The sequence below is a fragment of the Rhinoraja longicauda genome, chromosome 14, assembly GCF_053455715.1.
Source record: "Rhinoraja longicauda isolate Sanriku21f chromosome 14, sRhiLon1.1, whole genome shotgun sequence".
In the NCBI taxonomy this organism is placed as follows: domain Eukaryota; kingdom Metazoa; phylum Chordata; class Chondrichthyes; order Rajiformes; family Arhynchobatidae; genus Rhinoraja; species Rhinoraja longicauda.
The window spans coordinates 4,667,143-4,685,758 of record NC_135966.1 but is presented as its reverse complement, the minus strand read 5'-3'; the positions used below and the strand labels follow the sequence as shown (position 1 = coordinate 4,685,758).

General features: G+C 39.9%; 1 protein-coding gene across 4 annotated transcripts in view; it reads right to left on the bottom strand.

Annotated features, from left to right (window-relative positions):
- Positions 1 to 18,616, bottom strand: part of aff4 (AF4/FMR2 family, member 4) — a 66,414-nt gene that overhangs the window by 38,041 nt on the left and 9,757 nt on the right. For all 4 annotated transcript variants that reach the window (XM_078411319.1, XM_078411320.1, XM_078411321.1 and 1 more), the window contains exons 2-4: positions 6,266 to 6,395; positions 3,368 to 4,201; positions 402 to 446 (exon numbers count right to left, since the gene is read on the bottom strand). In XM_078411319.1, the coding sequence (XP_078267445.1) occupies positions 402 to 446; positions 3,368 to 4,201; positions 6,266 to 6,391 (1,005 nt within the window). In that variant the 5' untranslated portion in view covers positions 6,392 to 6,395. The remainder of the gene's footprint in view (positions 1 to 401; positions 447 to 3,367; positions 4,202 to 6,265; positions 6,396 to 18,616) is intronic.

Genomic DNA, 18,616 nt, shown 5'->3' with positions numbered 1-18,616 from the left:
AGCTCTTTACTGTGATCTGTTTGGCTAAGTTTGATTAAAGCAAGTGCGCTTGCTTAATTGGGTAGCAGCGGGAATAGCATAATTTCCCCCAGTACTGAGGAATGGGAAAACATGCCCATGCATGTAGAACAAGTGTAAACATTGTGTGGTCTTGCTCACAATTAATTACAAGGGAAACCAACCAAGCAACCTGCAGGCACTTAAATGAAGAGGGAGACAGATGAAACATGTGGCTAAAATAATCAAGGGGCTTCTAGTATTGTATCATTATTCATTATGATCATTATTCCCAAGAATAAAACAAGGACTTTGGAAAAGAAAGGAATAAAAGGGAAAAGATAAAAACATATCAAGTGGCCCCAAACAGGTATTCTACTATCCATAATCAAAATGAGACATACCTTTAAAATCTCATCCACACAACTGGCATCACCAGAGACAGAAGACTGAAAATTTCAAGAAGAAACCAATGTAATTTTTCTCACTATTATCAAGATTTTCTCACCAGTTCATAATTTCACATCTGTTATACACTGCACCACTAAGAATACAATTATTACAAACAAAACAAAATTAGATTCAATATCATTACATATTTAAAATAGGTGGAAAAAAACTCAAGCTACCCCTCGTCCGCCGAGAAGATACTGGAAACACGGCAGTTCAGGCAGCATCAGTCAACATTTCAGGTCAAAGACTCCATCAGATTTTTTCTGGAATCCGTTTCTTTCCACAGAAGCTGCCTGACCCATTTCCAGCATCTGCAGTTTCTTGATTTTGAAACTTTAAATACCATCCCGACTTAGAAATATTTCACTGATTCTTCATTGAAGTGGAATCAAAATTTTGGAATCTGTTGCTCAACTGCAATGTGGGAGTACCTTTACGAGGAGGACTGTGGTGATTCAACGGGGCACCCCATAACCTTCTCAAAAAAATAATGGCCAGGGCAATAACTGCCTGGCTCGAAGCTCAGAGACCAAAAAATGAATGAAACAATATTTATGTATCTTAAGTCACGAGTCCAAAACACAAACATGTTTGAGGGAATAATCTACAAACATTAAGATCCCTTGGATTTTATAGTTCCTGTAAGATCAAAATAACTATTCTTGCATTCAATTATTTCTAAATTGCCCACTGCTTGGTAATTTGGCTCGCTATGTACACTTGTTTGATCACATCTGTAGAAGAGAATATTTTGGAAACATTCAGGTCAGGGCAGCAGTTCCAACTTAGAGCATCTAATATTTTAGATACAAATCGAATGTTACATAATTTCAATCAAGCTGTCCACAGTGCAAGTAAAATTGCAATGTAAAATCTTGTTATTTAAAAGGAGAAAGATATGACATAGTTGGGAAATTTATTTGAAGGCTTACACACATAATGCCAGGGTGGTATTTGAACAATTCTCATGCAACTGGCACTCTTTTCCCAAGGATGCCAAATGCTCAGTCTGAAGAAGGGTCTCAACCCGAAACGTCACCCATTCCTTCTCTCCCGAGATGCTGCCTGACCTGCTGAGTTCTACTGCCTATAGTTTGGCATTTGCGTTTGTACCTGGTTGAGCACAATGCTGAAAATTCAGATATTATTGCTTGATTGCAGCTATTACTACTGTTTATCAAAAGTAATTTAACACTATGCAGGAGAGAATTAAATCAAAAATAGTTTCAGTAAAAATCAGCAGTTTTATGTATTCACTCAACATTATTCCAACGATTTGGGAATAAACACAGAATCTGGCAAAAAACAAAAGAATATTTTATCGTATCTTTCTTGTCAGGGCATCAGCTGGTGGCACTGTTTTTTACTCGGACAACAAGGAACACAATAGCCGGTAATACCAACAATTTGCGATAAGAACGAATATGGTGCAAGCAAGGAGGAGCTTTAGATTGTAGTTTACAAAGAAGAGGCTATTTTATACAACCGTAGAAATGCAATCAAAAGAACAAGCATTACAAGCAAACAATTAAGTGTTGAATTCCTCTTAGCAATACTACATTAGAAAACCTACGTGGTTATTTCATTTACTGATTACAGAGTGGGGTACGAAGGAAGTGATCACTTGATTATTGCACAACTTCTAGAATTCCAACTCTGGGTTGGACAATAAAAGCTGCACCTCAACTGAAATATTCTATTTTATTTAATCATTTACTCTGTAATAACTTAATGGCTTGACTGAAACAGCAGCACAAGGGTTATATTTTGATTTTGTTTACATAGTTACAATAAGTAAAACTTTAATAATCTGGCACAGTCCAAACTTTGGTGGTGCCAGACTATTAGATGCTCCCCATTTATTGGACGTCATTTCCATTAATACCACAAGGGACATTAACCAGGTTTTTTCTTTAAAAGACGTGCAAGATTGTAATACATTCTGTGAGAACCGGTCAGGTTCATGGGGCAGGCAAATGGGAAGGGTGTGGTGCGGGAACTGGATGTTGCAGAATGGCATGAGAAGTGGGGCCCCAGTGAGCAGGAAGGCTAAGGATGGCGGTGCAGAGGTGGGGACCCAGAAAACTAGGAGGATGCATGGCACAGGAGGCCAGGAAGCAGCAAGCTATAAGGTAGCTGGGTGCAAATGATCTTAGTAGCCAAATCCTGGACTATCGTGATTTACAAATGTTACTGCGAGCACTTTGGAAAGTATTTGACTCCACTGCATCAAAAAAATAGATGCACCCTAATTAAGTGGAGATTTAGGTAAGCGATTCACTGTAGATAGCCTTATTGAGTGTTGCCAAGTGCTGTCATGAATGATGACTTAATACACAGTTGACAATTTGATCTGATGAGAGTTAAACAGTAACAAACCTCTTCAAGTTCTTATCATTGCTCTATCCAGAAGGGAGAAGGTTAATTTAAAAAACCCATTTATATAAAGATGTCTATTACAGAAACAGCCCAAGAGATGATTTGTTGCAATAAATAGTGGAAGAAATATTTCCCACAAACCAGGTTGACAGGAAAAATAGATTTGAAAGCACAGGACAGAAACTATGGAGTTCTCTGGAACCGCTGAGGATCAACTCTCTGCAATATCAAAATAGTACATTCATTCTGTGCTTTCAATTAGGAAGTGTTCAACACTTTTCATCTCCTTGCATATCTATATGAGCTGCAGTCAGTGCTTGATAAGCTATTCTAAGGAACTGGCATTGATAACAAAATAAGAATTTCTATATTCGACAACCCGTGACATCTAGTTAGTACATCAATAACATTTTTTAAATGACCAAAAAACACTTAAACGTCATTCTACGAGACTTCCCGTTAACAGTTTCATGCAACTTCAGAAGACAACAGTAATACTTTTAATCTTCAGAATCAAAATTTGAGACCGTTTGCTTACCTCCACTGATTGAGATGGGATTTTCAGTTTTGAAAGTAGCACTTTGTTGCCGGACTTCATTTCAGCCAGACTGCTCCCATGAGGCTGGCTACCATAATGCTCAGAAGGAATCTTCGGTTCTACTGATTCATTAGGTGCTTGATCCTGTCCATCCATGGGCCTTACATATGCAGTGGGCTTCTGTATCATTGAGCTGGGCTTGGACATCAATGCAGGAGTGAAAGATTGTGAAGTATGCTGCCCACTAGCAGGAAAGGTGTGAACACGTGACGGAGAGTCCCAGGTCCCAGCATCCAGGTCCCGGGGGGATTTTGACCGATGGCGCTCTTTACTATGGTGGTCACTTCCTTGAGACCTGGAATGACTAGAACTTAAAGATGAAGAAACTGCAGGTGGTTTTGCCGGACTGACTGAATGGGACTTTGAGTGTTCAGATCCATGTTGCCCACTTCTCTTACGACTGCTACTGTTTGAATCACGGTCGTGTCGCTGGCTGCTGCCACTCCCAGTACTGCTGCTGCTACCACCATGTCTTTGGCCACTGCCATGGCTGCTCGGCAACCCCGAACTTGATCTCTTTTGTGACTGCGATGAAGTACTAGGGGCAGAAGTTGCTGGACCCACTGGAGTCCACTTACTGCTTTGGTGAGATGCACTGTGTCTTTGCTCTGCAAAGAAAGCTTGATCAGATTTCTCATCTGTAGTTGATGAAACTGTCCCTTTGGGTATGTCAATGAACTTTTGAATAGGTCTGTCTCCTATATAGTCTTTCATTTCATCATAGTTTCCCAACATACTCTGGATTCTGCTGGAAAGTTTATCTTCTGTTCGCCCCTGTTTCGAAAAAAATAATATTTTAGTCGACTATGAGTGTAACAATGAATTTAATCATAAGGCTGTACCATTGTGAACAATGACAATAGCAGATATGAATAATTATGTCCATCACCATTTCAAATGAAGCTGGGGCGATGTCAGGACATAAATGATGATAAATCATTAAAGGGTCAACATGGTTTTTAACACGAATTGTGTGACGTGGTTAGAATTTATTAAAGAGCATTGATATTGGATGTAAGAATGATGCTTCTGATGCTGGCTGGGAGATAACATATCCAGGATCTCAGGCATTTTGAACATTTGAGTGGGAATATTTGCTTTCTGAGTTACTTACTCTTTTTTGTTTGTACTAATTAAATACATAAGAGCATATATAGAGTGTGCAAACAAAAACAAATGTCTAAGTAACTCGGAAAGCAAACATTCCACCTCAAATGTTCAAAATACTATCTCCCAGCCAACATCAGAAGCACCCTTCCCACATCCACCAACCCCTCAGGTAAATCTAAAAAAGATCAGGGCAAAGTGAAAAAAAAAATCAACTTTGGAAATTCTATAGGGCACAGTTCCTCAAAAAGATAAAATTCTTATCTTAGAAATTACAACAGGAAATTTAGGAAAACTTATTTAAAAAATAGTTGGTAGATTTAAGCATTACAACTAAGTTAAACAAATGTGATTTTCCTGAAATGCAAATTTCCATGTGCAATCAGGATTTGATTAGTACAAACTTTACCTTCTTAATCTATAATTTTTAATTTATGAATGTTGAATTCTGCTTCTATTCCCATCATGGTTCAGCTTACGGAGTAAATTAAATTCCCAAGGGTAGATAACTAGAAATCCATAAATCTCAACATGTAACTGCAGTGTTTAATGGAAATAATTTCTCCCGGGAAAGGAAAACCTGCAAATTAACTCAGTTTGTGTAAGAAGGAACAGCAGATGCTGATTTAAAACGAAGACAGACACAAAATGCTGGAGTAAATCATTGGGACAGGCAGCAACTCTGGAGAGAAATTACGTTTTTAGTTACCCCAGCATTTTGTGTCTATCTTCAGTTCTCTCCAGAGATGTTGCCTGTCCCACTGAGTTACTCCAGCATTTTGTGTCTATCTTTGGTTTAAGCTAGCAACTGCAGTTCCTTCCTACACAATTAACTCAGTTTCTCAATTTACATTCCCAGTGTCTCAGTTTACTCAATTCCTTTAAAAAGGCGAAGCCCTTTCTTTCCACTGAAATGAAATAAATTGCTAAACTGCATCCGATTTTGCAGTGGAACTGTTGGGGAAATGCACCAAGCTGGTGCTCCAACAGTGGACTCGGAGTCTAACACTGGAAGAGATCTGTCATAAAAACCTTAGGATCTCCATGCTTGTGAGTGATCCTCAAACCAGATCAGATTTTCAATCTGGCTTTTCTCTCTCAAGGTTGTGCCCAACAGCTTTGGTATTTGAGTTCACGACCGAATGTTGCAGAATTAAAAACAAAATCAGCCATTCCTTTCATGATCAGAATCAATCTTGAGATAAGGTCTCCAAAGAACAGAGAGCAACTTGTAGTTGCAGTTTAAGTTGGTGGATGAGAGAAATGTCAAATAGGATGGTGGATTGCTCTGGGCACAGCAAGTACCTCTGGATTATAAGAAGCAGAGAAAAAAAAAATCCCATTTCCTGAAACTTGTTATTTCCAAGTACATGAAAAATTAATGCAGAAAAGATTAAACTTATCAGATTCTCACAGGCAAGATTTCAATTTCCAGTGCCTGTGCAGGTTTCCCCAATTACTGCTAAATTTCCCCACACACCATATTTCTAAGTGAACCAGTGTAGATTAAGCACCTCGTGACATATAGAAACTACACAAATACAGTGTAGCTAAACCAAAAAACCACCTTAAAAATAACTGGGAGTTACTGACCAGGTGAACCTCAGATTTGGTTTTATCAAAAATTATCAATTTAGAGTCACAAAGGAAGAGGACAAGTGACTTTGAATCTTGCCCTCACTAAATTATTTAAGGATAATTATTAGCTTTGCTCACCCATATTTACTGTACCTGTACTTTATACGGCTCAGCAAAGAGAGGGGAATTTCCAGGGAAAGTCTCTTCATTCTGCTGAATTCCTTGATTTCTCCGCTCTCGTTCTTTCATTCGTAGTACATTTCTATCTTCACGGTTCATGTTGCTGTAAAGAAAAAGCAGAGCCAGCTATCCATTAAGAGAAATGTAGGCGGCACGTGAAAATCTTTTACAACCTTCAATTCTTGAATTTGGCATGTTCATCACATTTTACATCAGCGTTCACATTAAAAAGCTTATTTATCAATATACATTTGGAAACAGTTGGTGTTAAATGAAGCTATTCCTTGCCTATTTTAAAGCAGAACTGAAACGTGCTGAGAGCAGCCATCAAGATAATAATTTGATTTATTCACAAAATGCTGGAGTAACTCAGCAGGTCAGGCAGCATCTCGGGAGAGAAGGAATGGGTGACGTTTCGGGTCGAGACCCTTCTTCAGACTTTGGCTGCCCTCTATTACATGCAGATAAAATTAGACATACTCCTGAGATTCCATGTCATTTACATTAGGGAGATCTCCCAGAAACCGCATTGTGCTGAGATCTCACCAACTTTCAATGGGAATTAGAAGTCTGCACAAATGAAACAGGTGGCGATAGTATGTCCTTCTTAAAAAATACTTTGGCATAGTTTAGCAAGTTTAATTATAAAAGTGTGGTCATGTTATTTAAATTTAAAAAAAAAAAGATTTAATTTGTATTTTAGATTCCCTCTTTCAGTTAGAGGCATTTCAAAAGCCTTAAAAATCAATTAAGTTGGCAAAGTCAGGTAAGCGGCTAATTACTAATTTCAAAACTTATAAGTGTATAGGAAAGAACTGCAGATGCTGGTTTAAATCGAAGATAGAAACAAAATGCTGGAGTAAAGTCTGAAGAAGGGTCTCAACCCGAAACGTCACCCATTCTTTCTCTCCAGAGATGCTGCCGGTGGTCCCACTGAGTTACTCCAGCATTTTGTATCTATCTTCAAAACTTAAGGATGTTTCAGGGGGCAGGGTGCTTCTTTTGTGTGCTACTGAATGTTGTTTCAGTTTCAGTTTAGTTTATGGTCCCAGTTCATCGTCAGGTACAGTGAAAAACTTGTGTGCCAACCAGCCAGCAGAAAGACAATACATGATTACAATTGAACCATTTACAATGTACAGATACATGATAAGGGAATAAAGTTTAGTGCCAGGTAAAGCTAGCAAAGTCCAATCAAGGATAGTCTAAGGGTCACCAAAGAGGTAGATAGTAGTTCAGCACTGCTCTCGGGTTGCGATAGAATGATTCAGTTGCCTGATAAAGCTGGGAAGAAACTGTCCCTGAATCTGGTAGTGTGCGTTTTCAACCAATCTGAGAAAGTTTAAGATGATCATAGTTAAAGCAAGAAATCTTGCTGTAGGAATAGAGATTTAAGAGGCTGGAGCGATTGTAATACAAGTTTGTAGATCTGTCTCTGTGGCCAGCGTACAGTCACCTGCGTTGGGCGCCATCGTTCTATCATGAACCCGGGTGCTGCTGTGTGCTAGCCTTTTAGAGTCCAGAATGCCTTAGGTTTGTAAGATAGTCCTGGCATCTGAAATAGCTAATGAGAGGCATAGGGAGTTACATACCACCGAGTTCCCTGCTTATGGGGGGGCTCTCACCTACGCTACATTGGCAGCGGAATTGCGGGGCTTGGGTCGGCCCACTGCGGGCTTTTCACCGCCCGGCACGACCTGGAATAGGCCGCGGGATTTTCTCTGCCCGGCGGGGGCTTCAATGTCGGGAGCCCCGACATGGCAACTTCAACAGCCTGACAGCGGGAGAAGACGGCAGGGGAAGAGAAAAGACATTCTGGCCTTCCATCACAGTGAAGAGGTGACTGGAGGAGACTCACTGTGATGGATGTTTCTTTTTTTGTTTTGTGTTGGTTTGTGATTGTGTGTGTTATTGCTTATTTTTATTGCTCTTATTGTTGGACTGTGGGTAACGGAATTTCATCCAAAAGATTTGTTTTTTAGGATGACAATAAGGGCTATTCTGAATTACCTTTTCCAGTCAAATCAATGTCCATGGGGTAATCAAAATCCCTACTTGCATCAGTCTACACAATGGGTAGGAAGATATTGCCCTTGTAATTGTGAAATGCGAGAAACTGGAAACGCCAATCATTGAGACACAAAGATATTAAACTATTCAACATCTTTTAAAGTAGATAAATTGTCATATAAGCAATAAACTAGAAATACAGCATGACAGCTATTAGCTTGTGCAGAGAGGTCAAACATTTCTTGTACCCTGACCCTCAGCACTGTGCTCAGTCCCTTGCACCACTCCCTGTACAGCTGTGTAGCCAAGTATAACACCAACTCAATCTTTAAGTTCACCGATGAAACTGCTGTTATCGACAAGATCTACAACAATGCTGAGATGAAGTTTAGGAAAGAGATTGAAAATCAAATGTCATGGTGTCAGGGTCATAGCCTGGCCCTTAACACCAGCGAGGCACAAGAGTTGGTTGTGACCTAAGGAAGCAAGAGATGAATACAACCCTCTCCCCATCAATAGAGCTGTTGTAGAGATGTAGACAGCTTCAGGTTCGAGGAATCCCCATCACCAGCAATTCATCCTGATCCCTTCATGCGGTAATCAAGAAAGCATTTCATTGTATTTACTTTTTTAGGCATCCGAGAAGATTCAACATATCCATCAGGATTCTCCCAAACTTCTCCAGATATGCTAAACTAAGTATTCTGACAGTATGCATCCCAGCCTGGTATACTAATACTCTGTTCTTGATCATCTGAACCTGCAGAAAGCAGTGAACACAGCCCAATCCATAAAAAATTACCATTTCCTTCCAGTCCATCTTCATGGTGTGTTGCATCAGGAAGTGTTGTCAAGGATTCCTGTAACCCTGACCATTCTCATTACTCTCTTCTACCTTCTGGGTAAGTGTTTGAAAGATGTAAGTGCTTGAAAGCTTGGATGTCCAGTCAAGAACAGCTCCTTTCCCATTGCTATTGGACTCAACGAGCTCCCTCTTTCACATTCCTATCCCGGGGAGTTGCTGCCACAACTCTTTCCTCACCAACTTCGCTGCGATTGTAACAATATCATAATCATATGTGCTGATCCACTTTTTCAGCTCATCTGTCTTACCTGCTAGGTAAATGCAGTTAAAACTGGCCATCTCATGCATCCCCTCATGTCTCTTGTCTGCTCTCCTCACTGGACCTTCATGTTCCATTTTTGATGTCAACTTCCCTAACTGCTATTCTAGATCTCACCAGTGCCAAACTAGTTTAAACTCGCACTAGCAAATCTGTCTGCAAGGCTATCGATCACCCCTTCCTTCCCTCCAGTTCTGCTGCAACCCATGCTTGTACAGGTCACTGAGGCCCCAGAAGAGATCACAGTCATTCAAAAGCTGAAGCTTCCCTTACCCCCCACAGATCGTTAGACACACATTCATCAGTCCTATCATATTTCTACACTCACCAGCACATGGCATGGCAGGGAGTAATTAATCCTGAGGTTACAAACCTTGAGGCTTTGCTTTTTAAACTTTCTATCTCACAGCTTAAATTCCAGTGTCAGGATCACATTTCTTCCTACCCAACTTTTTGTAATAATACAGGCTTTAGCCTCCAGCTGCTCCCGCCTACCCCTTCTAGAATGTTCTGCATCCGCTCCAAGATATTCTTGACCTTTCCACGTGGGCAGTAGCACCACATCCTGGAGTATCACTTGCAGCCACAGAAACACCAAAAGTTACACCGTTGGAAAAAAAATAGAAAAAGCCCTTCGTTTCCATGTTTTCACTCTACATTGAGTTCTTCAACTAGATACATGCTACATTTGGGCACACCTTGGGGCAAAGTGACACAAACAATTTTGAAATGTGTGTCAACATTTTTTGTAACCATTATAGAGATAAGTATAGATCACTGATGATTGAATCCAGCCACTTCTTCAAACAACCTATTTGTCTCATCTCACACAGATGGTTCAATTACTGAAGATGTCTGAAGAAGGGTCCCCACACGAAACGTCACCTACCCATGTTCTCCAGGGATGCTGCCTGACCTGCTAAGTTACTCCAGCACTGTGTCTTCTTGTGTCCTTAACCAGAATCTGCAGTTCTTTGTTTCTACACATTCAACAATTCAAGCTGAAATAGCTTGTGCCTTTTTTCCCCCAGCAAGTATTCAAAGAATTCTAAATGGCTTGCATTTAAGTTATTACAATCTACTTGCTGGGATCTTGATAAACAACACCAAATGCTTTGGGAACAAGTCTCCTCCAGATTAGACAAAGGCGCCAATGGCAGCTTGGACTCGGAAGTGAAATGGAAATATTAACAGCTTCAAAACAAATGCTCTAAAAATTTCAGAATTTTACTATTGTTCCAATGATTGCAAAGCAAATGAAATACTGCCAGAAGAATAGAACTAAGGGATTTAGCTTGACGCTACGCCATCCAATCTTTGCAGGATTAAAAGCATGCATTGCTTTCAGGGAAAGATAATAGTTAAATCGATTTGTACCAGCATCTGCAGTTATTTTCTTAAGATAATAGTTAATTACTAGAAACAAAAGAAGAGGTATGACAATATTACGATGAAACATGAAATGGAAGGATGCAGTATTTCAGTGTTCAGAGACTGGATTGAAAATGTAATGTCAAAGTAAAAGCACTGTATGGAGTTCAGCCAATTTGTATGTTAACTACACTGGTATTCTTCCAAAATTGCATCAGAAAACACATAAATGAGACCCGCGCTGATCTGACATTGATTAGAGTTTATAGCTTGAAACCAATTGTAGAATAATAATCTTTACAACCGTGTTTAATTAATTTTGGATTGTGCCCTCAAGTTTTCATCCCCTTGCACACACCATACTGTTAAACTGTTGCAAGAAGGAATTGAATTGCTCCGTTGCCAGTACATATGACAATTAAACACTCTTGACACTTGAAACTGTGGTATCTTTGCTGTAACTTTAGCAATGAAAATGCACATAACAGATCAGGAAAGTGGCCATTCCATCATGACATAACATAAGGAATGGTTGTACAGGATTAAGTTGCCAAACTAGTAACCCAGAGGTTTGGATTAACAATCCAGAGACCAAAATTCAAGGCATATTACCATGAAATTAAAGATTCTGGAATTGAATTTGAGGGTAGGCGATCGGCTGCAGCACGTGTCTCCATGACCAGGCCCAGATTATTAAATACTCTAGGAAGCCACTAAAAAAAAACGGAACCCAAATGCAGAGAGTAGACATTGTGTTCAATTATGTGGTTTCTACTCATTACCAACAGCATTCTAAAGAAGGGCCTCGACCCGAAACGTCACCCATTCCTTCTCTCCCGAGATGCTGCCTGACCTGCTGAGTTACTCCAGCATTTTGTGAATAAATCGATTTGTAACAGCATCTGCAGTTATTTTCTTATACATTCTAAATGAACTCGAAGGGCCGAATGGCTTACTCCTGCACCCATTTTTCTATGTTTTCTATGTCTATGTTTCTTTAACTGGAGGAGATAACTGATTAAAACTGAAACACAAGAGAAAAAACAAATCAAGTGCTGGAATTGTGAGATACAAGAATGGGATACAATGGCTAATTATTTGAAATTATTGAATTGCATTCTGAAGTCTGTAAAATGTCAAGTCAGAAAATGAGATGCTGATCCTCAAATGCATTTAAGTTTCTTGGATCATTTAGGAAGGTATAGACAGAGGTCAAAATTGGAGTGTGCTGGAGAATTAAAGAGATTTTCAGATCGATGAACTGCATTCAAGGTAAAAATGTAGAATTCAGTAAGTATGATTAAATGCTAAGTTTTAACATGCAAAGCTCTCTTTCATAATGCAAAGCTCTCTTTCAAAACGGGGAGGTAAAAATTCCATCAAGGCAAAGATTAAACAATGCAAACAGATCTAATCAGCTAGAACCTCAAGTAATTAAACAATAGCAGACCAAATAGCTCTCATCTAACTTCATCTTCTAAGACAAAAAAATTCCAAACAAAGTTGAACGTCTGGTTGACAAAGAAAGCAAAAACCTGACTTCAGGAATAAATGGAAGATCTGGACAGAAAAATGGCATGTGGATGTTTAATCTAAATCAGTCTAAGGAATGCACTGAGAGAGAAATAACAAGTAGAACAAAGTAAACAGAAGAATATGGAGATGGGCACAGTGGGGCCCTTGAATCCATGGACAATTTGCAAAAAGTCAGCAAGATGGTTTAAAAATATGATATGCTTTCCTTTATTAATTATGGCAGAGAATATGAAAGCAAGGAGATTGTGCTATAATGATTGTTAGGCCATGTACCTGTATGTGATTGATGCAGAGAGATGCTAGAACTAGTACATTTTAGCTTCAAGGAAATTCTGCAAGGGCAGTTATTTTTCTAGAATAGAGGGGGCTCTAGGGAGATAAAGATGGATAACATTGGGGAACCCAAACAGAGTAAATAAGAGGAATCAATTTCTCTGTTAGTCAAGGTCAAGATTAGGGGGCACATATTGGTAGGATGAGAGGAAAAAAGGAGAAAATAACTTCTAGAGAATAGCAAGGATATGGAACTCACTGGAAGGTCTCAACATATTTTAGAACTATTTGGATGGTGTAGGAGCCATGTGTGTTTGTAACAGCTGCTTAGCATATATTATTTTGTATCTTGCTGTATTATTTTTGGACACTTGGGGGTTGTCGTGAGATGAATACACATATGAGAATAATGGACTGGGAGGAGCCAGAATTAGTAGTATATCTGGGTATGCAGAGATAAGAGGTGCAGACACGGAGAAGCTACGGTGAGAAATAGTTCTTACCAGATCTATGAGGGAGAAATACAAATCTGTTTGCATTACTACTTCAATAAACGACTAATTAAACTGAAACGCCATGAAGATCTCTGTTGTCAATTTGCGTCGAGATCACCCACTCCAGCCTCCGTGAAATGGTGTTAAGCGGAAGGGACTTTATTGCAACTGAAGTTGCCACTATAGATGGGTATTTGAGATCCCGTTCTTAAAGCCATTGATCAAATGCTGCAAAATGGATTTCGAACAATTCTATTTCAACCAGTGGGGACACGTTGGGCAAACACTGGTAAAAATGAAACTAGACTGGGATTTTACTTAAAAATGAAAGAATTTCCATTAAAGTAATGTACATTTGAACTTCCAATATTAAAACTGGAAGCCTTATCATAAGATCAAAAGTGAAAGGAGTAGAATTCAGCCCATCAAGTCTACTCCGCCATTCAAGCATGTCTGATCTATCTCTCCCTCCTAACCCCATTCTCCTGCCTTCTTGTCATAACCCCCGACACCTGTACTAATCGAGAATCTATGCCTTAAATATATACAATGACGGCCTCCACAGCCTTAAGCAAAGAATTCCAGATTCACCACCCTCTGACTAAAGAACTTCCTCATCTCCTTCCTAAAACAACGCCCTTTAATTCTGAGGCTGACCTCTAGTCCTAGACTCTCCCACTAGTGGAACATTCCTCCCCACATCCACTCTATCCAAGCCTTTCACTATTCTGTACATTTCAGAGGTCCCCCTCGTTCTTCTAAAATTTATATACTTATATCTTATATACTTACCCAATGTGCCAAGTAACAGTAAAAGGCTTCAGTGCTCCAAACACACCTGTTCTATTTCTTCTAACAAAAAAGGAACATTTGTCTTCTGCTATTTAAGGAAACCAGCTATTCAAGGAAAAGGCTACAACTCAGACAATTCCTTTTCTGAATTTATAAATATAACCAGATGAATACGGCAAAGTAAAAACAAAGTTCAACACATTTAATCATGCACCTTCACATACGAGTCTCTCAAATTCACATTTTTCCATGCCTTAATCACTCTTCAGTAGACCGACAATAGCCACACCTTTAAACACAATGTACCTGCTGAGATTATCCACCAATCTGTTAGCTAATCCAAGAACATCTGCAAAGCAGCAAATTAATCCAGATCTATCCTGGACAGTACTGCACTCGAACTGGCCCTTCGGCCCACACAATCTGTGCTATGATGCCAAGACCAAATCTATATCCACCTCGTCCCCAAATATCCATAGGCCTATCAACTAGTTTTTAAAACACTACTGCTGTATCTGCCTCAACCACCACCCCTGGCAACATATTCCAGGCACACACCACACTTTAAAAAAGCTTGCTCCAAACATCCCCTTTAAACTTTGCCCCTCTCACCATAAAGCTATTCTCTCTAATGTTTGATCTGATCGCCTACCCTATTTGTGTCTCTCAATTTTATACACTTCTACCAGATCTCCTCTCAACCTCCGGCATTACAGAGAAAACAATCCTAGTCTGTCTAACCTGTCCCTGTTGCTAATAGCCCCCTAATCCAGGCATAATTCCGGATTAACCTCCATTTGTAATTTTTCCGCCAATTTTTGGAGCTCTCTATACCTCGCTGTATATTTTAATAGTGACAACATCAGTCCGGCATTGGTCAACCCGCACCATCCCTCTATTTCGGGTATTAACATACTTGTGCATGGATGTTAAAAAAGTCTCTCTCGGGTGCAAATACCAGGGAATCTAAACGACCCCATCAGGCCTTAGATCTCACAAAGGAAGGATGGGCAGCTACCGTATCATCAGCCGTGAAGGACACTTCTCAAGCCGTGAAAACTACCACTTTGATCACAGAAGGCGCTGCCAAGCCAAGTATATGGTTCCCTGCCTTAGGTGATAACGTTTGGTGCAGCACTCCACTCAGAGAACGATTGCTGCCAACGCACCTGTGGAGATGTTGACAAGCCAGTACCCCCGTCCAGAGGGCATTTGACATGCGGTGCTTCCCGTCTGCACAAATGTAGAACCTCTATTGCTAGTGCGCATACCCCACGACTTCATGCCACCTACAAACTTACTAACCAGCTCAACATTATAATAAATGGTTCGATCCTAAACATCACCTATCCATGTTCTCCCGAGATGCGGCCTGACCTACTGTGTTATTACTCCAGCGTTCTCTTTTTTGGCAAACGAGCATCTGCAGTTCTTTGTTTCTACTTATAACAAGGGCAGCACAGTGGTGCCTTACAGCACCAGAGACCCAGGCTCAATTCTGACCATGGGTGCTGTCTGTACGGAGTTTGTATGTTGTCCCTGTTATGGTGTGGAACTTCCCCAGGTGCTCCAGTTTCCTCCCACATTCCAAAGACATGCAGGTTTGTAGGTTAATTGGCTTCTGCAAATAGTCCCTAGTGTACAGGATAGAACTAGTGTTTGGGGATAGACACAAAATGCTTGAGTAACTCAGCTGGTCAGGTAGCATCTCTGGAGAAAAGGAATAGGTAACGTTTTGGGTCAGAACCCCTCTTCAGACAACATTCTGTAGGGGGATAGCTGGTCGATGTAGACGGTGGACTGAAGGGCTTCTTTCCACGCTGTATCTCTAAACTAAACTAAAGCAAAGTCAGTCACAATTTCCTTCAGCGAGCCAGCTTCTTGAAACAGAGAAGTGAAAGCCTTCCATTAATACTGCACACAAAAATGCAATGGCATTCCAAAATGCTTACAGCTTTTTAAAGAATGCACTTCAAAAGACCTAAGTAACAGAGGCTAATGTGCAAATATTTTTTCAAAATGGTTCATCACCAATCACACAGATATGTTAGCAAAACTGACAAAGGGAGGGTTAAATTGGCCAAGGTATCGGATATGAAAGCAGGAGAAATGCAGAAGACATTAAATTACCTGGCATGGTCAGGAAATGGTCACTAAACACACGAGTATAAAGTTGTTCATTTTTGATGTGAAGAATTGAGAGCCAATAACATTAAAAATGCAAAGTGTGAGCAGAGTACTTGCGCACCATTTTAACATAAGATAGCATCAGTAAAACTTCAGACGAACTTTTTTGGTTTCATGCCACATGTGTAAGAATTGAGGGTTAAATACTAGCCAAGCGATGCGAATCAGACAATGACAAATCTATCCATGTTCCATACATTAGAGTTAGGGCCTGTCTGGATGGCCAATTATCAAGAATTGTTTCAAAGGTCTTTTATTGTCACATGTACCAATTAAGGTAGTGATATACAAATTACCATACAGCCATAAGGAAATTCAGTCATCGAGTCATAGAATGTCTCAAATTTGTTGGGCCCTATTCAAAAAAGTAGAGATCAACTTAGTTTCATAATTCTATTGTTATGGACAATAGGTCTATCACAGGCAGGAGAGAATTTTAAATGGCATTACAACTCAGATTCAAATTCATGGGTGGTGAATCTACGGAATTCATTGCAAAAGGTGGAAGCCAAGTCAATGGATATTTTTACGGTGGAGATTGACAGATGTCAGGGATTATGGGGAGAAGATAGGAGAATGGGGTCGAGGGAAAGATATATCAGTCATGATTGAACGGCAGAGTAGACTTGATGGGCCGAATGGCCCAATTCTGCTCCTATAATTTATGAATTTATCCATCATCTCAGTCTGCAGATACTTCTCATGGTCTATAAAATAGACCATTCTCATTCATATGACAATGTTCGAATGGTATAGAACAGCTAATTGGAATGAGGTGCAGCCTCCACAGATTTGATTGTACTAACAGCAGGCAAATATGCAAGAGGAAGTCAGGGTTTGCAGGGGCAAGAGAGAATTTTAAATGAGATTATAACTCAGATTCATGTTCTATACATAATATGAACATGAACCATCAGATAAAGGCAATAAAATTTAACCTCAAACAACAAAGTTTCACTTCTGTCGTAGTTTGCAAAATTCTAAATATAAATTCAAGAAATTGGTGTTTAGTATACTTTCAAAGATAATTTGTTTTCCATACAAACAAAATCAACTGCCAAACTTTACAGATCTAAAAATCTTGATAATGATAATTTACAAAAAAAACATTTATGCTGAGGAACCTGCCAAGGACAGATTTAGTATTATATAATTAGATTAAATTAGTTAATGCCATCCTCCTTTCCTTATCTGGTAATCTTGTGACTTTTCACCTGCCTGTTAGTGCACATGCTCTGGCTGGGTGCTCACATCTCCTCCCACATCATGAAGGCTTGCACGATGGTGGGATAATTGACTATTGCGAATTGTGTTACTAGAGTGATAGAATCAAGGAAGTTTTTGGAAATAAGGGGATAATAAAACGGGAGATTCAGAAAGAGTAAGTGTAAAAGGATGTTTGATGGTGTGGGTTTAATGTGCTCAAAGTCCTGTCTGTGCTGTGTTATTCTAAAATGTTGGCAGATGGTGAACATAATGATGAATAAAATTCAGAGTATGTAAAATGACCAAATTAAAGGAAGGCGAGAATAAAGCAAGCAATTAATCAACAAGGGGCACATCAGCCTTCATTGCCAGTACATTGCAGTATATTGGGAAGCAATTAAGCCAAAGGTGAGGAAGCACTCGAGTACAGCTTACCTATTTACCCGAGGAAGAGTACTTGTTGCATCATAAGAATCATACAAGATACGAGCAGAATTATGCCAATCGGCCCTCCGTCTACCTTGCCATTCAATCACGGCAGATCTATCTCTCCCTCCTAACCCCATTCTCCTGCCTTTTCCCCATAACTTCCGACACCTGTACTAATCAAGAATCTACCCATCACTGCCTTAAATATATCCACTGATGGCCTCCACGGCCATCTGTGGCAAAGAATTCCACAGATTCACCACCCTCTGACTAAAGAAATTCCTCCTCATCTCCTTCCTAAAAGAATGTTCTTTAATTTTGAGGCTATGACCTCCAGTCTTAAGACTCCCACTAGTGGAAATATGCTCTCCACATCCACTCTATCCAAGCCTTTCACTATTCTGTACTTCTAAATTCCAGTGAGTACAAGACTAGTGCTGTCAAACGTTCATCATATGTTACCCAACTAATTCCTGGGATCATTCTTGTAAACCTCCTCTGGACCCACATCCATCCTCAGATGCTCACAATATTGCAAATGCGGCCTGACCAGCGCCTTGGAGCCTCAGCATTACACCCCTGTTTTTGCATGCAAGCCCTCTCGAAACAAATGCTAGCATTGCGTTTGCTTTCTTTACTACCAATTTGACTTGCAGATTAACTTTTTGGGAATCATGCACTAGCACTCCCAAGTCCCTTTGCACCTCCGATTTCCGGATTTTCTCCCCATTTAGAAAATATTCTACGCCTTTATTCCTACTACCAAAATGCATGACTCCACAATTTGCTAACTATATTCCATCTGCCACTTCTCTGCCCACTCTCCCAACCTATCCAAATCCTTCTGCAGAGTCCCTGCTTTCTCTACTACCTGCCCTTCCACCTATTTTCGTATCATCTGC